The 23,331-nt window shown below is 36.8% G+C and overlaps 1 protein-coding gene and 1 non-coding gene across 2 annotated transcripts in view; both read left to right on the top strand.

The window, feature by feature from the left end:
- fasn (fatty acid synthase) overlaps window positions 1–22,830 on the top strand; it is a 79,091-nt gene extending 56,261 nt beyond the window's left edge. The window contains 12 exon segments of the mRNA XM_059325234.1: window positions 2,144–2,266; window positions 4,582–4,805; window positions 7,259–7,460; window positions 10,147–10,298; window positions 11,151–11,242; window positions 12,872–13,266; window positions 14,471–14,662; window positions 15,468–15,695; window positions 17,166–17,377; window positions 17,600–17,698; window positions 18,532–18,783; window positions 19,864–22,830. Of these exon segments, the coding sequence (XP_059181217.1) occupies window positions 2,144–2,266; window positions 4,582–4,805; window positions 7,259–7,460; window positions 10,147–10,298; window positions 11,151–11,242; window positions 12,872–13,266; window positions 14,471–14,662; window positions 15,468–15,695; window positions 17,166–17,377; window positions 17,600–17,698; window positions 18,532–18,783; window positions 19,864–20,001 (2,309 nt within the window). The 3' untranslated portion in view covers window positions 20,002–22,830.
- Window positions 5,558–5,744, top strand: LOC131960185 (U2 spliceosomal RNA). Its single transcript, XR_009389616.1, has one exon. It is a non-coding gene; the product is annotated as a U2 spliceosomal RNA (small nuclear RNA).
- Window positions 22,831–23,331: the final 501 nt, after the last annotated feature.

Genomic DNA, 23,331 nt, shown 5'->3' with positions numbered 1-23,331 from the left:
TGTTTATTAACAAACAACTGGTTCATGCTCCCTAAACATCAGAGACTCCTGTAAAACTACCTGCTGCCATCTAAAGACAAGTTTAGACAGACTGTCAATCTAGCAGGGAAACTATTTACAGACTACAACTAGATTCTTTTAGCAGTTTCTCCATCATCTCTTAGTAAAAACTGACTAAATGGAGGAGAAGCAGCTACTGGCTCCAGCTGCTCTAGTGTGTGACTCAGTGGTTTGTGTTGAAAACAACAACAACAACAACAACAAGACGCCACAAAATGCTCCTCACAAAGCTGAAAAAGGGTTTCTGTTTCTGCTTTTTTCCGTGACTGTTTTTTTGGTCATTTTGTGTCTATTTTGATCATTTTTACATCTATTTTTGGTCATTTTGTGTCTTTTTTAAGAATTTTTACATCTATTTTTGGTCATTTTGTGTCTTTTTTAATCATTTTTACATCTATTTTTTGGTCATTTTGTGATCATTTTACATCTTTTTTTTTTGTCATTTTGTGTCTTTTTTGATCATTTTTACATCTATTTTTGGTCATTTTATGTCTATTTTTGATCATTTTACATCTATTTTTGGTCATTTTGTGTCTTTTTTTGATCATTTTACATCTATTTTTGGTCATTTTATGTCTATTTTTGATCATTTTACATCTATTTTTGGTCATTTTGTGTCTTTTTTTGATCATTTTTACATCTATTTTTGGTCATTTTATGTCTTTTGTGATCATTTTACATCTTTTTTTGGTCATTTTGTGTCTTTTTTAAATAATTTTTACATCTATTTTTGGTAATTTTGTGTCTATTTTAATCATTTTTACATCTATTTTTGGTCATTTTGTGTCTTTTTTGATCATTTTTACATCTATTTTTGGTCATTTTGTGTCTATTTTGATCATTTTTACATCTATTTTTGGTCATTTTGTGTCTTTTTTGATCATTTTTACATCTATTTTTGGTCATTTTATGTCTTTTGTGATCATTTTACATCTTTTTTTGGTCATTTTGTGTCTTTTTTAAATCATTTTTACATCTATTTTTGGTGATTTTGTGTCTATTTTAATCATTTTTACATCTATTTTTGGTCATTTTGTGTCTTTTGTGATCATTTTACATCTATTTTTGGTCATTTTGTGTCTATTTTGATCATTTCTACATCAATTGTGGTCAGTTTGTGTCTATTTTAATCATTTTTACATCTATTTTTGGTCATTTTGTGTCTTTGATCATTTTTACATCTATTTTTGGTCATTTTGTGTCTTTTGTGATCATTTTACATCAATTGTGGTCAGTTTGTGTCTATTTTAATCATTTTTACATCTATTTTTGGTCATTTTGTGTCTATTTTGATCATTTTTACATCTATTTTTGGTCATTTTGTGTCTTTGATCATTTTTACATCTATTTTTGGTCATTTTGTGTCTTTTGTGATCATTTTACATCAATTGTGGTCAGTTTGTGTCTATTTTAATCATTTTTACATCTATTTTTGGTCATTTTGTGTCTATTTTGATCATTTTTACATCTATTTTTGGTCATTTTGTGTCATTTTTTGATCATTTCTACATCAATTGTGGTCAGTTTGTGTCTATTTTAATCATTTTTACATCTATTTTTGGTCATTTTGTGTATTTTGTGATCATTTTACATCTATTTTTGGTCATTTTGTGTCTTTTGTGATCATTTTACATCTTTTTTTGGTCATTTTGTGTCTTTTTTAATCATTTCTACCTCAATTGTGGTCATTTTGTGTCTATTTTAATCAATTTTACATCTATTTTTGGTCATTTTGTGTCTTTTGTGATCATTTTAACAACTATGTTTGGTCATTTCGTGACATTTTTTGGTCATTTTTACATCTACAGTCATGGAAACATTCTTGATAATAACCAAAAAAATCATTCTGAATAAAACCATGTTGTGTTACGTCACTGCGACAAACCCAAGACTAGAAAAGACTGATAAAAAAACAGATTACTACCTTAAACTGAACCATGGAGATGATCCAGTAAAACTCTAGATTTACTAAAGACTTCCAGCTTCTAGTCTGGGGACGTCTGCTGGTGTAAACCAGCATAAGACAAGCAACTGCTCACTTCCAGTTTGACACCACAGTTTTGTCTGTTTGGTGTGTTTTTAGGTGTGGACATGGTGCTGAACTCTCTGGCTGAGGAGAAGCTGCAGGCCAGTGTCCGATGCCTCGCCAGACATGGACGATTCCTGGAGATCGGCAAATACGACCTGTCCAACAATTCTCCACTGGGTCAGTAGGAATCCTCACACTCAAATTTCTTCAATGTAGTATTTGAAAAGCTATCTAGACATTGTTTGTACAGAATGTTGAGGATCATTTGTGTTTTTAGTGTTGATTCAGGACAGATGGCACATAGTGATCCTGATCCGCCCCCATCGCCGGTAAAACAGGATTAATGATCCGTTAGTTAGATTATTTACATTGCAGCACACAGAGAGTCTGGCGGTTAATGGTGCGTTCAAGGTCTACATGAATGTCAGAATTTTTGACGTTGTTCCGAGTTCCAAGTTCCGACTTTCAGTTACGGTAAGTATGTGTTAGACAATATAAAAGCAAACACATGTAGCTTTCCAAATAAGAGCACATGGATGTGTTAACAGAATCCACCACAGAATTTATAAGAAGACTGTCAAAATAAGACGCCTTAAATAAAACATAGAAGAACCCTTATTCTCCTTTACAATAATTCATTCAAATATGCAATGATTCAGATGGAATAGTGGCATTAGAATGTGTGAGAGGCACCAAATTTAGGCTTTTAGGGCAAAAAAATTCCCCATCATAGTTTCGGAAAATCCTGTGGGGAACACTGGTTCTAAAGGCTTCTAATGCCACTATTCCATCTTAATCATTACTTATTTTAATTAATTATTGTAAAGGATAATAAGGATTCTTCTATGTTTTATTTAAAGCGTCTTTTTTTGACAGTCTTCTTGCAGAATCTGTGGTGGATTCTGCTAACACATCCATGTGCTCTTATTTTTGAAAGCTACATGTGTTTGCTTTTATTTTGAAGGCGGGTCTGATTTTTGGTTGGAGTGTAGACATCCCAGTCTCAGTAAACATATTTACCATGTGTTCCTGTTCACTTACAGAATCCTTTTTCTAATAGGAACACTGGATTATGTATGAAAAAAGTTGACAAAGACAAAAACGAAGGACGTTTTCACTAGAGTTATCGTTTTTTTTAAAAACTCACATTTTTGCCCTAAAAGTCTAAATTTGGTGCCTCTCCATCTTAATCATTGCATATTTTAGAGAATTATTGCAAAGGAGAATAAAGGTTCTTCTGTTTTATTTAAGGCGTCTTATTTTGACAGTCTTCTTGCAAATTCTGTGGTGGATTCTGCTAACACATCCATGTGCTCTTATTTTGAAAGCTACATGTGTTTGCTTTTATTTTGAAGGCGGGTCTAACACGTTCTTACCGTAACGCCTTATGGTGTGTTTTATTAACACTGAAAGTCTGAACTTGGAGCTCAAAACAAAGTAGAAAATTCTGACATTGGTGTAGACCTTGAACGCACCATTAGCTGCCGGACACTCTATGTGCTGCAATGTAAATAATCTAACTAACGGATCATTAATCCTGTTTTACCAGCGATGGGGACGGATCAGGATCACTATGAATCTGGGTTTAAGCTTCTGGTTTAATCTGAGAAGCTAAAAGTTGCGTTTTATTTCATTTTAAGACAATCAGCTCATCGTCATCATGTGTTTTATTTATTTTATTTATTTATTTTGTTCCTTTCATGAAAGTGGACAACAAAATGTGTACAGAGACACACTCTACACCTTCATGATTAGAAAGGAGCAGCAAGAAGAAAACATTTCTTATGTTTGTCTGCCCCCTACTTGAACAATACAAGTAAAAAAAGATGGTCTGACATCACATACAATGGATTTTCAGCAGCCTACACCAACAAAACTTTGATTATAACAAAACACTTAAAACAACAAAAACAAACAAGACAAAAACAAACAAAAACCCATACAAGCACATGTTATCATCTCAAAAACAAAAGACCAAAAAACAACTGATCATAAACAATCAGTTTAAGATTCTAGTACATATTGACAATTTTTTCTGCATTTATACATTTTTTTAAATCTATTAATGTCTGTACAACCTTTTAAATCCTGTAATTGGGAATTCCATATTTTTACACCAACAACAGAAACACACATTTGTTTTAAAGTAGTACGAGCAACTTGGTGCTTAAAATTAAATCTTCTTCTATGATTTTCTTCTTCTGAAGTAAACACAAATAGCTTTTGCAGGTTTTCTGGTAAAACTCTGTTTCTGGCTTTGAACATAATTAAAAGTGTCTGGAGTTCTATTATTTCTGTAAGTTTCAATAACCCCGATTTTAATGAAAAAACGATTGGTATGTTCCCTAAAGTTGACTTTGTGGATGATTCGGATTGCTCTTTTCTGCAATAAGAACAAAGGCATTATATTGCTCACATATGTATTACCCCATACTTCTGCACAATAATTCAAATAAGGCAGTATAAGTGAACAATACACATTTTCCCTCCAGGTATGGCTCTGTTCCTTAAAAACGTGGCGTTCCACGGCATCCTGCTGGACGCACTCTTTGAAGAGGGGAACAGGGAGTGGGAGGAGGTGTCCCAGCTGCTGAAGGAGGGCATTCTGGGAGGTGTAGTTCAGCCTCTGAAGACCACAGTGTTTGAGAGGGACCAGGTGGAGGAAGCCTTCAGATACATGGCTCAGGGCAAACACATCGGAAAGGTCCTGCTGAAGGTTGGTGGTGTTAGTTTGATATTAATGTACATTGTTCATAATACACAAACTGGTCATGATGTTAACCCTGTATGGGAGGCATTATGATACCAGTAAGGAAAAAAAATGAGTTTTGTGTCTTAAAATAGACAAAATAAACATAATCTGAAGAAAAAATCTGAATCTGAAAAAATCTGAAAAAGAGTTTTTGGGGTTTGTTGCCCGTAGGCAACATTGTACCATAACGGTGCACAATAATTGAAAAAGTGTATTGTTTTTTTTTTTATTTATACATAATTTCAACATTATTTATTTAATAAACATATGTAAACGATTCTGTAGCTTCAACGGGTTACAATACATAACATTTTACATTTAAAAACATTATAAAAGGAACTTTTTAAATCGGTTTCTTGTCTGAATTTTGCCATTATTTAATTAGAAAATAAATTGCATGAAACTATCAAAAATGAAGGTTTACTCTCCTATCAGTAGGAATATATTATTTCCAGATAAAAAAGGGCCAGGAAATGACGTTTTGAGTGTTTTTTTGTGGCACTAAATGTCAAAGCTGTTTCCTTTGGAAAAGTCTGTAAAACAGTAGCTGTGTCCCAATGTCAAGGATCCTTCCTTGGTAGGATCCTTCCTTCAGAGTCGGGTCCTCCGAAGGCAAGGCAAGAGTCCTTCCTTTGACTGGTGTAATGCACAAATGGGACAGCCTTCAGAGTGTGCAGCTGTGCGTCATTGCGTAATTGGACGTCCTGCTTAACTTCAGCGCCGCTCTCGGCCCTTTGGCTAAGATCAAGTGTAGTATCTGTTCTTATCAGTTTAATAAAAAATAAATAAATAAATTCAGCGCCGCAATTTCGAAATCAGTTCACGACATGAATGTGTCTCTGGCATCAGCACTCTGACACATATTTGTGAAAATGGAAGAAGATGCTTTAAGGTTGAATCTCCACGATTTAGCAAGTAAAAACCATAAAGTGGATTAAACCTGAATATTTAACTGATCCTGGCTGAATTCGGCCGCTACTTAGTGTCATGAATGCAGCGGCGCATAATTCATCATGGAAATATGTTCTGTGATTTTTTATTTTTTATTTTACAGTACAGAACAATAACAGTTATTTATAAATAACAATAACGGATAATGGCGGACTTTCGGTCTCTGTAAACACAATCAAGAAATGTATAACTTTCTGAATGGCACAGTTGCACATAGTACATCATCATCGGACACATATAAATTAATTAACAATAACTTTAGCGACTGAGACGGCATTAATTAACTTAACCGGCAATGTATCAAGATGACGTTTATTATCTTTAAGCTTAATATCCTGGCATATGCTTATTCATTTGTTTTTGCTTGACTTTGAACACACGTTTTGTAAGTTATGTGATAAAATTCAGTGTAAACTGAAAATATCTACATATTTAAATGCATATTGCGCCGCCGGCGTCGCTGTTTCTACGCTCGCCATTTTTAAATCTCCCGGTACACCGGTGTGCGCAATGCTTTATGGGTAGTCAGAGCGCACGGAGGATACACACATGCATCCTCGGAATTTGGGCAAAAGAAGGACTCTGTCCTCCGGAGCATCCTCGACATTGGGACAGTCCTTCGGCGGATGTCGATGACGTAGTGTCCTTCAAATCAGCCGTTTGAGCATCCTTCCTTGACTTTGGGACACAGCCAGTGTTTCAATATGGCCTCCTGGAGGTCATGTGACAAATTAAAGCATTGCTATTGGTTCCCTATACTCTTCACTCTTTTTTAAAATATTGCATCACTCAAAAACATTCATTGTAGAAATTTGACAGGCCAGAAATGGGGCAACACCGAACCATAGATCAGTAGTTCTCAACCTTTTTGAGTCTCGACCCCCAATCTAACATCATGTTGTCTCACTGAACAGAAACTCACAGTTCAAATCAGACAAACTCAGTTGATACGACGAATTTTGGAAAAATAATAAATTAATATAATATAATACATTTTTATATATTTAATTGTTACTTTTAATCTAAGTGCTTTGCTATCAGTCTAAAGGTCCATTCTGACCTCCTGAGTGTGTAACAGTCAGCTTCAAGCCAGAGACTCCTTGGAAAGTAACAACTTGATACTTTGGGATTTGTCAGAAAAACACAAAATTACCCAAAAAATAATCAAACTGACCACGAAATGACACAAAATGATCCAAAAAACGACACAAAATGACCAAAAAATTACATCAAATTAAGCAAAAAATGACCACAAATTGACCAAAAATGACACCAAATGACCAAAAAAAGACACAAAATAACCAAAAAAAGACACATTTGGGGTCGGGACCCCAAGGTTGAGAATAGCTGCCATAGAGGGTTAAAATGAAATTAGTAATAAATAGTCCTGAAAGATCCTGTTTCAGTTAATACTTTCATCAGTTTGTCCTCTGAGTGTTTCTTCTTCTTCTTCTTCTGTGCTCCAGGTGCGTCATGAGGAGGAGGCCTCAGCAGTCCAACCTTCTCCTCCGCTGTCGTTCCCAGCGATCTGTCGTACGTTCTGCCTCCCCTCCCACTCCTACATCATCACAGGAGGCCTGGGGGGCTTCGGCCTGGAGCTGGCCCAGTGGCTGACGGAGAGAGGAGCTCGCAGGCTGGTGCTGACCTCCAGGTCAGGAATCAGGAACGGTAAGAAGAAGGAGAAGAAGAAGATTCTCAGCTAATTAAAGTACTGATGAACACACACACAACACTGGTGTTGTTGGAACTAGTGAAACAGCATCTTTTCACAGTACACGTTTCACTTTATTTATAGATCGTTTTCATTTTTCAGTACAGGAAAGTAAAACAAAAGACAAATACAAAACACTGAACAATGACCCATATTCAAGGTCCGGGGGTGATCAGTAAAATCCAGAAGACAGTAGTATAAAACCCAATACATGCATACAGTCTCACTCATTAGCCAAACAGGCCATTTCTGCCATCGTTTTTCCCCTAAATCTTTTTGAAGTCTGACTGAGTAAGTCCTTTACTCTAATACATGTAATTGATTTACAATATTAACGAAGGAATCTATAGTGGGGGCATTTTTCTGGAGCCAACATTTTGTGATGGCCTTTTTACTTGCAGCCAGCAAGACCTTCAGTAGGTGCATATCAGCTTTGCTCAGCCCATCTGGCTTATTCCCAAGATAAAGAGTTGTAAATAATATATATTCATATTAAAACATAAAACTTTTGAAATAATTTTTGCCACTTCCCTCCAGAAGAACTGAATGGAGGGGCAAGTCCAAAAAACATGAGCGATGGCTTCATTTTTCATACATTTACATTACAACATTATTGTCGTAGGCCTACAGTGCAAATGTTTTGGAAGTCTTAGTATTTTTCTGTCATTTTAAAGGTCCATTTGTAGGACATTCAACAAATTCTGCCAGGTTAAACTCCATCTCTACAAAAACCCACAGCACAAACACTATTGTGACAAACTAAATGCAACTGCAACTCCTGACTCAAGTACTGCAACCCACAGTACATCACAAATTCACAGGGACAAAAAACCCTCAAAGCTGTGTTCACAAAGTTACCAACACCCAAAAGCTGCATCTAACATTAATCTAATCCAGACCTGGGCATTGGGCGGCCCGCGGGCCACATCCGGCCCGTTGGCTGTCCTTGTCGGCCAGCGTGAGGTTACCCAGAAATTAGAAATCAATACAACCGCAGTGCTTTTATTTTGAAAAAAATGGCAAACATTATCATTAGCACTAGAGCTAACAAGCACTTTTACTATAGTTAAGACAACAAATATATCCACTAATATATATGACAGAATAAAATAAACTTTAACAAACCTTGTGTCCTGTCAGTCAGCCACTATAGAAGCATTTTTCATACTTTATATCAACTTTATATGAATTACGACGCACTCGTTATTATTTACCGTTCGTTTTTCATTTAACCGTTCTACCGGTTATTTCCTGTCACTACCTTTCAAACTTAAAGCACCCGTTTCACACTGGACGACACATTTTCAAAATAAAAGCATCACAACATTGTAAAACACCTTGAAAATGTACAAACATGAAAAACAAGCTGTATAATACAAAAACATAAATAGGAACTTTGCTAAAGGTCATTTACAGTTGTGTTTAAAATAAATGTTAAAGTGATATAGTGATTGGAGTATTTACTACTTTTTACTGCTAATCTTGATTTACTCCACATTAACAGTCTCATCCTAACATGTGTTCCTATCAGCAGCAGCTCAAAACCAGATAATTTACTATATTTTATAAAGCGATTACATTAATATTGAGCAGAATTTAGTTCAGAGTTTTGGTCCGGCCCCTGCAACCTTCGTGGTATTGGTCATGTGGCCCCTTGGGAAATTAATTGCCCCCCCATGGTCTAAAGCCTACTGCCACTAAGCTAACAAAGCTAGATGCTACCACATGGTATTAAGTTTGAAAACTATGTTACGGCTCCCAATAAAGGGACCCAACATAATTACCCGAGTCAGGAGTGATGCAAAACAATGATTTATTACAAAATATTCAAACAAAACAACCCAGAGGGAATCAAACACATAGCAGATGTCTGTATTTCTTTTTTAATTGTAACCAGTTTAATACTCTGGGGTCTATGATCACGCTGGCTTTTTTCAAAGCGCCGTAACAAAAAAACGAGGTGACGTGGAGCGCTGCTGTCGACTTCACTCCAAACTACAGACTTGAAACTTTCTCCAGTTCTTTGTTTGACGTTCCGAGGTCATGTACAACCAAAGATATGATCGTTTTAATTTGATAGTACAGAAATATTCAAGTGTAAAAGTAGGATGGGACGAGGCAGGCAGCTCTAATCATCTAACACTGTTCTTATAAATAAACATGTTTTTATGGCAATTTTTATGTATAGTTTTATCATATTTGAATTTTACCTTTATATGTTCATATTTGTAACCTTTTTTTTTATTTTATTTTTTTTTACATTTTTCAGGTCTTAAACAGTTCATTGAGCATATTTGTGGTTTTTATTGTCATAAATAGTATAATATTATTTCATGATTTTTGTGTATTTTTGGCCTCAATATGTTAATTAAGTGGGTTAAAGTGGAAAAATAATAGTCAGATCATGTTGAAGTTGTGCTGAGAAAATACCAAATACTAAACATGAGTGTAGTAAATATTATGTGGTATATAAAGACCAAATAGGCTCAGAGCCCAGAGTTTAAACTATGAGAGGCCATTTAGCTCTAATTCCTCCTTTCTCACTCTATCTGGTTATAATACAAACCTGGTTTATAAAGAAGCCAGCTGTGTTATTGGGGTCTTGTCGCTGCTCCAACAGTTTTCCTGTGTGCTTGTTGCTAGGTTACCAGGCGAAGCGGGTGCGTGAGTGGCGGAGTCAGGAAGTGGAGGTGTTGGTGTCCACCAGTGACGTCAGCTCGTTGGAGGGGGCCCAGCGGCTCGTTGCTGAGGCCTCCACGCTGGGACCAGTGGGAGGGGTCTTCCACCTCGCCATGGTAACGCACCACACCCCCCATCACCCCCCCTCAACTCTCTCTACTGGCCACCAGTGGCATCTTAAATTACAAAACATAAAGTCAGATTATTTAGCTGTGACTAGGAAGATTATCTAAAAATCTTTCTGACTACAGTCTTGTTTTTGTTGTTAGAACTTTCAAGACCAAGATTATTATAGTTAACGAAAACTAACGAAATAACGAAAACTAGAATTGAAAAAACATTTTCGTTAACTGAAATGAAAATACGTTTTTATAAAAACGATAACTAACTGAAACTGTATTTTGTGGTTCCAAAACTAACTAAAACTAACTAAAATTATAGTGAAAATGTCCTTCGTTTCCGTCTTTGTCAACTTTTTTCATCCATAAACCTTTTTGGTTGATATGAAATCTATTTCATCTATCTGGTTTTATGACTTAATAAACTTATTGGGGCTGAGATGGATCAGACAAAGGAAATAAAGGAAACATTTATTGTGACCTTATTGAATCTGGACCCAACAAATACCCCATTACAAAACAACTACAACTAATAAAAACTAAACTACAACTAATTAAAAAAAACTAAAACTAATTTAAAAAAAAAACTAAAACTAATAAAAAATAAATTACAACTAATAAAAACTAAACTACAACTTATAAAAAATAAACTAAAACTAATAAAAAAATAAACTAAAACTAATAAAAACTAAACTACAACTAATAAAAACTAAACTAAAACTAGCAAACTCACTCTAAAAACTCATTAAAACTAACTCAATTTGAAAACAAAAATTCACAAGGAAATTAAAACTAAAACTGATGAAAAATCTAAAACTGTTATAACCTTGTTTTGGTGTTTGTTATCAGGTTCTGAAAGACGGCATGTTGGAGAATCTGAGTCCTGAGCTCTTCCTCGATGTTAACAAACCTAAATATGACGGCACCATAAACCTGGACAGGTGAGATCAACCATCAACCATCGCTCTGTTCAGGAACTTTAATAAAGCTGCTTTAGACAGTAATCCATGCTTTTATTACCTCTCGGCTGGATTACTGCAATGCACTTTATTTCAGAGTTAGCTGCACCTGTAGGGTTCATTTTAAGATTCCTTTATTTGTTTTTAAGTCAGCCTTTGGAACGATTTACCTTTGCACATCAGGCAGGCCTCCTCACTGTCAGTTTATAAAAGTAATCTAAAAAACAATTTTTATTCACTGGCTTTTAACTCAACATGAGCCTTTGCTCTGTTTTAGTTGTTTTATCTGTTTTTTTTGTGGTTTTAAAGTTAATTTAAAAACCTTAAAAACACTTTTATTGACTGGTTTTTACCAGCATGAGACTAGCTCTGTTTTAGTTGTTTTTATTTGTTTTTTGTGGTTTTTAAAATTAAAATTAATTTTAAAACCCATTTTTATTCACTGGCTTTTAACTCAACATGATCCTTTGCTCTGTTTTAGTTGTTTTTATTTGTTTTTTTGTGGTTTTTAAAATTAAAATTAATTTTAAAACCCATTTTTATTTACTGGTTTTTACCAGCATGAGACTCACTCTGTTTTAGTTGTTTTTATTGTTCTCTGTTTTTATTGTTGCTCTGTCCCGTCATGTACAGCACTTTGTATCAGCTGTGGCTGTGAGGATTTAACTGTAGCTTCTGTAAAAACCTTTTCTTCGTTCAAACTTTTACTGAACAAAAGTGCAGTATTACAGAGGAAAAAATTAACGCCATAACTCTACTGAAAACATCGTTTTTTCTGACTTCTTCTCAAAAAGCAACACTTCTTCTTCACCTTTTACTCTAGAGTAGAACACTACTGCCACCTTGTGGTGTGTATGAGTCACTGCACACAGTATTTTGACAGAAATTAAATTAATGACTCCTTGTAAATATTTTATCCCTTTTTAACTTAATGTATTACACATGAATTACTCATTAACTATTAAATTAATAACTATATCAATGAAATAAAGATACGACAGTGGCTGTTTTAACCCTATAAAGCCTGAACCGTGAACTAACTGCCAGAAAATTCTAAATTTTCAAAACTGGAGTGTTTGTTGAACCGGCTAACATTTTTTTAAATTCAATATAAATTTTCATATATGAATTTAATTTGGATCATATTTGATATATCAGGTCTTTTTGTGCAATTTGTTGCTCACAACTGAACTAACATAATCACATAAAACCTAATATTTTCAACCAAATAAAACTTTGACTTTCCTTTTAACATTTTCCTCAAACATACAAAATATTTTTTTCCATACAAAACAACATCATACATCTGCTGATATGAAGTTTTCACACAGCAATGACAGATCCACCAGTGGAACCAGCAAATGATTTTTGTTACATCTGGTATTTTTGTGAAATTTGTTGCTCAGTTTTTTTAATCATCAATTCATGTATTCATCAGGTTTTTCAGGGAAAAAAATATCACACTGATGATTTAGAGGTCTCAAAAACAATCAAACAATATTGTATCAAATATGATACACTTGGCTTTAAAGGGTTAAAGAGCTCTATGAATAAAGATGATTTGACTTTATGATCCTCATCGTGATGTTTTCTATCCTCTCCCCTCTCCAGAGTGACCAGACAGTCGTGTCCAGACCTCAGCTACTTCGTGGCCTTCTCCTCCGTCAGCTGCGGCCGTGGCAACGCCGGCCAGAGTAACTACGGTTACGCCAACTCGGCCATGGAGCGCGTGTGTGAGAAGCGGCGGTTCGACGGGCTGCCCGGCCTGGCGGTGCAGTGGGGCGCCATCGGGGACGTGGGCGTGGTGCTGGAGACGATGGGCGGCAACGACGCGGTGATCGGCGGGACCCTCCCCCAGAGGATCGCTTCCTGTCTGGACGTCCTGGACCGGTTCCTCTGCCAGCAGCAGCCCGTGATGTCCAGCTTCGTCCTGGCGGAGAGGACGGTGGTGAAGAGTGACGCAGGAGGCCAGAAGGACTTAGTGGACGCTGTCGCTCACATCCTGGGTGAGAGACAAGAACTGCTAGAACTACAATAACTACAGTTAGAACTACAATAACTACAGTTAGAACTACAATAACTACAGTTAGAAATCACCCCAAAATATCTGAAAGTGGGTTTTTTCTTTTAACCCTCTGAAATCTTGGGCTATTATGTCTAGTGTTGGGACAACGAAGCCTCGTGAAGCCAAGACCTCCATCTAGTGGGGTCAAAACATAAAGGAAATGCTTCACGAGGCTTCATTGTCCCAACACTAATTATGTCCATTAAAAAATCTGTTAGAAATCTTCACCATGCCATGTTGGTATCAGTTTTTTCAGCGTTACCTCACCTATATGTCCTGATAATTAATGTTTAACTTTGATTTACTCGATCAAAATTTTGAACCCAAAAGAAACTAAAGAAAACATAAAATCTGATCTTGAAAATTAGGTTTCAAAACACAGAATTTAAAATATTGCAAATATGAACACAGGTTGCAAATATAACATATAACAGTTAAAATGAGGATAATATCTAGTTCTATATTTTTATACTAAATATATTTGACATTATCTCCAGTTTTACTTGGCTGAATATCATCAAAAAATAAATCTGGCATGGAGTTTCAAGCCAGAACTTTATTTGGAAGCTGATGGAGAGACTCAATGTTGCTTAATTTTTTATGTCTTCACGTCATGAAGAAGTAATGTGCAGGTGTTTTCATGGACTCTAGAGGGTTAATGAAAAGGATATTCAGAGCTCTACAGCAGAATGGTAAAAAGTACTATTGGGACAACGAAGCATTTTCTTTATTTACGGAGCCCAAGAGATGGCGCTCTTTGTTCAACAAAGGGCTGAAAACACACTCAATCACCATTGATGAAGACTTTTTTTTAAAGCTTCGTTCAATCAAACTGGCATTTAAAGGGTTAAAATGGGTTAAAAATGTCAAAAATGTTTAAACATTTGGTAGTTTTGAACAGAGAGGAAGTTGTTTCAGAGGTTTATGCAGAAAAAAAGTAGAAAAAATATCAATCTGTCAAGTTTTTATAGCGTTTTTTTGGAAATGGACATTTTCAGCCCAAAGGGTCTGAAAGGGTCATTAATTAAAGTGGGCCCAAAGGGTTAATAAAGACAAAATAAGATGTGTATTATTGTCTTTTTTGAGCTAATATTGAGTTGATATTGAAGGCTAAGCTAACAGAACCTTCCCTGTCTTCCCCTCAGGCGTGCGGGACGTGAACAGCTTGAACGCCGACGCCTCCCTGGCGGACCTCGGTCTGGACTCCTTGATGGGGGTCGAGGTTCGCCAGACTCTGGAGCGGGACTACGACATCGTCATGGCCATGAGGGAGATCCGCCAGATCACCATCAACAAGCTGCGGGAGCTGGCCAAGAAGAAACCAGGAGGATCAAATGGTATTAAAGTAGCTCTTTGTGTTTAATTTCACATAAAAAGCTTGATAATGGTAAAACACCACCTACTGCACCACCTGGAACGAGCGCTAATCCAACAGTAGTGATCACAAGATTGCTAAATCCTAGGAACAAAAAAGTTTGTACAAAATAGTTTTGTGTTTGTAAAGTCAACGGCAGACACTGCTATTTTTTTTAACACACCCCTTTCAACTAATTGCCCAATTGCACAGCCTTAAGAGCTGCATACCACCAATGCTGGGTCTTGTTGGTTTTCTGAGAATCTACTGCACCAACTGGTACCTTGTTTGCCATGTAGCAATAAAAAATATACTTAAAACCTGGATTAATCTGGTTAGTCACATTGGGCTGCTATTATTTTGAACACTACTGTATATACATAATGTTCGTGCTTAAGATCTCATGCTTTCCTGTTGTTGTTCCAAATGGTGCGGTGGGATTTCCTAAATCAGAGCTGCTCATATTTAATCAAGAAAGAGTTTCCTGCAAAGAGACTGTGACTGTTGGTCAGATTTCTGTGTTTGTTAAATCATATGTGATGCATTTTTAAACTGCTATATGTCTGATATTTTAATACATCTTGAAAATAATTCCACGACAACAGTTTTATTCAAAATGGCTTCAAAGTAATAAAATCACTTGATCATTTATCACTATATTTTTCAAAATTCACATGAATTTTCATCACCTTCATATTCATTTTACAGAAAAATTACTATTTTACATCCACCGCTCATACAGAGCAAAAAGAATGAGATTTTTGTCTTTGCTGCTTCCAAACCTCCAGAATCGCACCAGGCTGCAGTGAAGAGAGAAGCTGTTCGCTCTCTGCTGGAGTCTGATCTGACTCAGCTATTGGTTAACCCCGCCGGACCCACCGTGATGTCACTCAACACGGTCCAGAACCAGGAGAAGCCCCTGTTCCTGGTCCACCCCATCGAGGGCTCCACCACCGCCTTCAAGACGCTCGCTTTCAAGCTCAGCATGCCCTGCTACGGCCTGCAGTGCACAAAAGGTTTGTTTTAATAAACACACTCATTTAGGCTCATCAAGGCCAAAATTAATATAAAATAAGAACCTTTTTCTGTCCTAATATGGAGTTGGTCCATTTGGTCTCTGACTGTGGTCATGTGATGATATAATGACCATCGAATACTTTTAAAATTCAGAGTCATCACTTTTCAGTGCATATATAGATATGTGTGTCTGTGGCTGTCAGTATGGATGGATGGATGGATGGTAGAAAGATGGATGGATGGATGGATGGATGGAAGATGGATGGATGGATGGGTCATGTGATGATGTAATGACCATCAGATACTCTTTTTAGAATTCAGTCATCAGCTTTCTTTGTATATATAGATATGTGTGTCTGTGGCTTGGATGGATGGATGGATGGAAGGAAGATGGATGGATGGATGGATGATGGATGGATGGTAGAAAGATGGATGGATGATGGATGGATGGTAGAAAGATGGATGGATGATGGATGGATGGATGGTAGAAAGATGGATGGATGATGGATGGATGGATGGAAGGAAGAAGGATGGATGGATGGATGGATGGATGGAAGAAAGATGGATGGATGGATGGATGGATGGAAGAAATATGGATGGCTGGATGGATGAAAGATGGATGGATGGATGGATGGATGGATGGAAGAAAGATGGATGGATGGATGGAAGAAAGATGGATGATGGATGGAAGAAAGATGGATGGATGGATGGATGGATGGATGGAAGAAAGATGGATGGATGGATGGAAGAAAGATGGATGGATGGATGGATGGAAGAAAGATGGATGGATGGATGGAAGAAGGATGGATGGATGGATGGATGGAAGAAAGATGGATGGATGAAAGATGGATGGATGGAAGAAAGATGGATGGATGGATGGAAGAAATGTGGATGGATGGATGGATGGATGGAAGAAAGATGGATGGATGGATGGATGGATGGAAGAAAGATGGATGGATGAAAGATGGATGGATGGATGGATGGATGGAAGAAAGATGGATGGATGGATGGATGGCTGGATGGATGAAAGATGGATGGATGGATGGATGGAAGAAAGATGGATGGATGGAAGAAAGATGGATGGATGAAAGATGGATGGATGGAAGAAAGATGGATGGATGGATGGATGGCTGGATGGATGAAAGATGGATGGATGGATGGATGGAAGAAAGATGGATGGATGGAAGAAAGATGGATGGATGGATGGATGGAAGAAAGATGGATGGATGGATGGAAGAAAGATGGATGGATGGATGGATGAAAGATGGATGGATGGATGAATGGAAGAAAGATGGATGGATGGAAGAAAGATGGATGGATGGATGGATGGAAGAAAGATGGATGGATGGATGGATGGAAGAAAGATGGATGGATGGATGGATGGATGGATGGATGGACGGGTACATGGATGATAGAATGATGATACCATGTTGATCTCAGCTGATACCAGATGTTCCTCCTCCTCCCAGATGCTCCTCTGGACAGCATCCAGACCCTGGCAGCCTACTATGTGTCCTGCATCAGACAGATCCAGCCTGAGGGCCCGTACCGGATCGCTGGTTACTCCTTTGGTGCTTGTGTAGCGTTTGAAATGTGTTCTCAGCTTCAGACCCACAACCTGCCGGTGGACTCCCTCTTCCTGTTTGATGGATCACACTCCTACGTAGCAGCTTACACACAGGTTGGAGGAAATATCACAAACACATATTACACTTCTTGTTCTGCTTTCATACATTTTCTGTATTAAGTACTTGAGTAAACCAAGTGTGAGCAATATTATTGGATTTTTTTAAAACATAGCAGAAATTTAACAATGAGTGTCTGTGTTTAAATTATGTCATTTGGAGACAACTAGAGGTTTAAAGTGACTGCATTTTAATTTAACTCCATGTTTGTTTTGTAGAGCTACAGAGCCAAGCTGACACCAGGAAAAGAGTCCGAGGCTGAAACTGAAGCCCTGTGTGCCTTCGTCCAGCAGTTCACGGGCATCGCATACAACAAGGTATGCACACACACACACACACACACACACACACACACACACACACACACAGGATAAACCACCTCCTTTGTGAAGCATTCAAATTGGATTGAGATGACTGTAAAAATAACAAGAAAACACAATGTGGAAACTGAGCTGTAATCAAAAATGAAAAAACGTAAATATATGCAAGAGATGAAACCTCTCCTTAAAATGTTCAAATGGCCAATCGTGGCCCTCGTGACGATATTTTGTGGCCCCCACCTTGATATGAAAGTTTAATGTGAGTTTTATATGAATGGCACTTTACCGTGATGTGAGTGGAAGGTCCCTTTAATTACTTTTTGGGGTAATTTTGTGTCTTTTTTAAAATAATTTTGTGTCTCTTTTTAATAATGTTGTGTCTTTTTTAGTAATTTTGTGTCTTTTTTTTAAATAATTTTGTGTCTTTTTTGTTCATTTTGTTTCTTTTTTAAGTAATTTAGTTTTTTCTGCCATTTTCTGTCTTTTTTTGTAATATTGTGTCTTTGTATGGTAATTCTGTGTATTTTTTAATAATTTTGTCTTTTTTTGTCATTTTGTGTCCTTTTTTAAAATAATTTTGTGTCTTTTTTAATCATTTTGTGTCTTTTTTAAAATAATTTTGTGTCTTTTTAAATCATTTTGTGTCTTTTTTAAAATAATTTTGTGTCTTTTTAAATCATTTTGTGTCTTGGTGGGGGGCTGGTGACTCCGCCTCCAGCCATCTAGCCTTTCTCATAGATATCTATGGTCCCAACGCTACCTTTCACTCTATCTTCAACAAGGTAGTTCCTGTCACGGTGTCCTGATTGTCCCTGTCTCTTGTCCTGCAGCTCCTGGAGACCCTGCTCCCCCAGTCAGACCTCGGGGCCCGAGTCAACATCGCAGTCGACCTCATCACCTCCAAACACAAAGACATCAGCCGAGACTTTCTGCACTTTGCAGCCACGACCTTTTACTACAAGCTGAAGGCTGCTGATTGTTATGTGCCTGCGACAAAATACCATGGCAACGTGATGCTGCTCCGCGCCAAAACCAGCAGCGAATATGAACAAAACCTGGGAGCCGACTACAAGCTCAATGAGGTAAACACATCTGCATGATTATTAAGGTTATTCTCCAAATTGGAGCATAAGATTATTTGGCAAGTTATTTCAAGTACAGACACTTTTCGGGTCTCCTAAATCAGAGTTTAGAAAGTGTCCAGGACGGGAAGGGGAAAAAGTAAAGAAAAATATAATTCTGTTTGCCCTTGTGTTGTTGGCTGAGACCACTGTGCAGGGGCATGATGGGATTTTTGAGCAAATTATTTCAACTCGATTAGTTATTTTTCCACTCCATGCCTTAACCCAAACATGTTTTATTTAAACATTTTTATATGAGCTGTAGTGTAAGCAACAACCAACATATTTACATAAATGAAAAGAAGTTTGTACATGAAATTCCCAGTGCAGCCAAACAAATTTACTGACTTGAAGCTGAATCAATGAAGGACCCAAAAACATCTCTCCTCCTTTATCACCCTCAACATCCTGCTGGGAAACTTCTTATCTGTCCAGTCTGTCAAACCTTTAGAACCAGTGTTTCCATCAGGATTTTTTTGTCCGAAATTTTTGCCCTAAAAGCCTTAATTTGGTGCCTCTCGAACACTCTAATACCACTATTCCATCTTAATCATTGCATATTTTTTTATGAATTATTGTAAAGGAGAATAAGGGTTCTTATATGTTTTATTTAAGGCGTCTTATTGTGACAGTTTTCTTGTAAATTCTGTGGTGGATTCTGCTAACACATCCATGTGCTCTTATTTTGAAAGCTACATGTGTTTGCTTTTATTTTGAAGGTGGGTCTAACACGCTCTTACCGTAACGCCTTATGGTGTGTTTAATTTACACTGAAAGTCGGAACTTGAAAGTCGGAACTTGGAGCTCGGAACAACGTCGAAAATTCTGACATTCGTGTAGACCTTGAACGCACCATTAGCCGCCGGACTCTCTATGTGCTGCAATGTAAATAAGCTAACTAACGGAACATTAATCCTGTTTTACCAGCGATGTTTGTCGCTGAAAGTGGGGGGACGGATCAGGATCACTATGATTTATTATAACTGCACACAAGCGTTTTAGTCCATTCTCTTGACTCTGCCCCCCCTTTCTTCCCTCCAGGTTTGTGATGGCAGGGTGTCGGTCCACATCATTGAGGGAGACCACCGCACCTTCCTGGAAGGCGAGGGGGTGGAGTCTATCAGCAGCATCATCCACAGCTCGCTGGCGGAGCCGCGGGTCACAGCGAGGGAGGGCTAGACCCCGACCAGCGCCACACTAATTCCAAAATGGGTTTATTTCTCAAACTAGTTCAGGATGTGTACATTTCATTTTGTTTTCAACAGTGACAATAATACACTGCATGTTTACATTCTGTGCCATTTTTGCCCTAAAAACCCCAAAATGCACCTTACTGCATCGTTAAATCTTATTGGTCGATTCAAGCTTTGTAACTATGACGACTCTTAGCTGGTTTATTCTATCTCTGCTGTCAGATTGTACAGTTCCAAGTTTGAAGTTACTCTCACTTTGTTATCACGTTTCATTGAGCCTTTTTTTTTTTTTTTTTTTACACAACACAAAATAATTCCTCACTTTAAAAAATGCTGATTGTGCATCCGTCAGAATTCATGAATGACCAAGCAATATTCCAAATTTACAGATTATTAATAGGGAACACATGCTAGACTAACATTATAATAATTAACCCACTGGAGTCCACGGAAGCATAGTAACATGATTTTACTTTTTTTGGCAGAGATTTTTCTGCAAAGACATTTTGCAGTGCGCATTAAGTATTTTTAATGTAATCCTTGTGTTTACGTTTTTTTCGTGTTTTTTTCCTTCATTTCTTTGTGTTTTTAAGTGGGTTTTTTTTGTAATTTTGTGTTTTTTTGTGTGTGATTTTTGTATTTTTTGTGTGTTTTATGGGTTTTTATGTGTGTTTTTTGTAAACACACATAAACACATAAAAACATAAAAAAATTACAAAAAACTCACACAAAAACACATAAAAACACAAAAACCACAAATAAATGACAAAAAACACAGATAAAAACAGTAAACACAAAATATTGCATTAAAATGCTGAATGCACACTGAAAATTTAGAAAAATCTCTGCAAAACAAAGTAAAATCATGTTACTACACTTGGTCAAGGTGTTTTTTTTTTTATTTTTTACCTTTGCTGAGAAATAGTTGATGCATTAAATTGGACATGGAAACTTCTGGAAAAGCCAAAACTTTCGTGGACTCCAGACGGTTAAAGAAATCTAACGCTTCTTCTGTTTGTAGCCAATAGCAAAATGTCTGTTAGAAAGCAAAAAACACAGAGTTTTGTGTCCCAAACGCACACTTTTCAACGTTCCAGTTGTTTTAAATAATCAAAACAACTCATAAAATAATAATAATAATAATAATAATAATAATAATAATAATAATGTCGCCTTGCAGAGCATGACAGGCGACCCCATCACTGCACACTGACGCATGTTTATAGTGTGAAGGAGGACTTCCTGTCTTCTGCTTTAATTCACTTGTAAATGTTCTCCGCCATTAAAAAGCCCAGAGTGAAGCTTTGGTGATGTAGATGTACAGTTCGGCTTCTTTCTCACTGTATATGCACACAAATATGTCAAACTGCGATGGTGAAATTACTGCTGACCAGATATGAATGGTAATATGACCATGTGTAGTTTTTCTGTATTTTGTATTTTTTATATTTTTATTTTGTCAAAAAGAAATGTGTTTACCTGTGTGTTGGACGACTCAATCACATTGTTGTTGTTGTTGTTGTTTTCATCATTGTTTGCCTTGAAGCAAAGCAGAAACTGCATTTTTTTTTCTTTTCTTGGCAACGGAGCCAAACAAAACTAAAATGTTACTGCGATTAATGTCATAAAAAGTGTTTCACGGTGGATTATAATTGAGAGTCATGGTGAAAAGTAGTGAAGGGACAACAAAACTTCCTGCATTTCAGCATTTCCTTTATGTTTTGACGCCACTAGATGGCGCTCTTGGCTTTAAACATATAAACACCTTCTAATGCACAACATGGGTCAAAAATCACCCTCATTCATTCCCCATGTTATATAATGCTGCTGCGTGTTTGAATATCCTTTATTTTATTACAACAGATCATTATATCCATTTTTTCTTTCATACTTTATGAAGAAAAATAGTTTTTGTATTATTACATCAAGTTTACATACATGCATTAGAAGCGTAGTGATACAAAAAGATGTTTTTTTATTCAAAAAGTAAGAAATTAAAACAAAAAATAAGGATGTAAGATGATCAAAAACAAGTTATTTGAGGAAAACCTGCAATACTGAATGATGAAATAAATTTATTGCAAATCTATAGAATATAAAAACTCAGTCGGGTCACTTTAGACCATGTTGTGCATCAAAAGGGTTAAAAAAAAAAAGTCTTCATCAATGGTGATTGAGTGTGTTTGTTGAACAAAGAGCGCCATCTCTTGGGCTCCGTAAATAAAGAAAATGCTTCATGAAGCTTCGTTGTCCCAACATTAGTGAAAAGAAACTAAAAATTGAGTCCATTTCCACCAGATTGATTCATTGTGATAACTTTAAGGTATTATTAATACCTCTAAAACACCCCAACGCCCTACAACTAATTAAATTAGGAATGTTTGTCATTATTTTATATCATGCAGTATTTCAAATAAAATTAGAAACCTAGATGTTGCATTTGCCAACTTGTTAACCAGGTCCCAGTAAAAGGCAGACAAGGACCTGTAGACCTGTGACCAGAGGACTAGATGGACTAGATAAAAGGCAACAAGTCAGTCCTGGTCAATAACTCCTGTTGTACGTGGATATAAGTGATGTTAGCAGTAGGGTGAACCTCTTTCATGGATCTCTGCTGAACCAGAACTGTCTCAGACTCCAGGCAGACTAGACCTGCAGCCACCTGGTCCCTGAGACCTGAGACCTGGTCTATGACGAGTCAGGTGGAGGCTAGTGTGCTGTCTGCTGTGAAAAGGAGAAGGAAGTGACAGTATGTGACCATCTTAATATTTTCCTTTATGTATTGTTATGACTAATAAAGGTATCTTGCTAATCACATGACTCATTTGTGTTTTCTATAAATTCAACACGAGAGAAATAAAGTATGAAAGTGTCTAATCTACAGGGTTTACTGTGTGAAAACAGCTCTCTAATGCTCCCTATACACCAGAAGTCTTTAAAAGATTTGGAAAAGACTTGTGTAAAACTCTGGTGTCCCACCTGGTCCCATCTAAAGACATCTAGTGTTTAGAGTTTCTAGTCTCACACTGAGGTTTTAGACAGACTGTCAATCTAGCAGGGAAACTATTTACAAGTCTACAACTAGATTCTTTTAGCAGTTTTTTTCTATCATGCTTTTAGTAAAAACTGACTAAATAAAGGAGAAGCAGCTTTTGGCTCCAGCTGCTCTAGTGTGTGACTCAGTGGTCTGTGTTGAAAAGAGGAACAAAAAGAGGAAAACGCAACTAAATCAGTAAAAAATCAGTATACATGTCACTGGTGCCTACATTGATCTGCAAAAGAGGAAATTGTTAGAAAATAGCATGAGGAAACCTTG

The sequence above is a fragment of the Centropristis striata genome, chromosome 21, assembly GCF_030273125.1.
Source record: "Centropristis striata isolate RG_2023a ecotype Rhode Island chromosome 21, C.striata_1.0, whole genome shotgun sequence".
Lineage (NCBI taxonomy): Eukaryota > Metazoa > Chordata > Actinopteri > Perciformes > Serranidae > Centropristis > Centropristis striata.
Note: the sequence above shows the minus strand (reverse complement) of the source record. Positions and strands in the feature narration are given on the sequence as shown.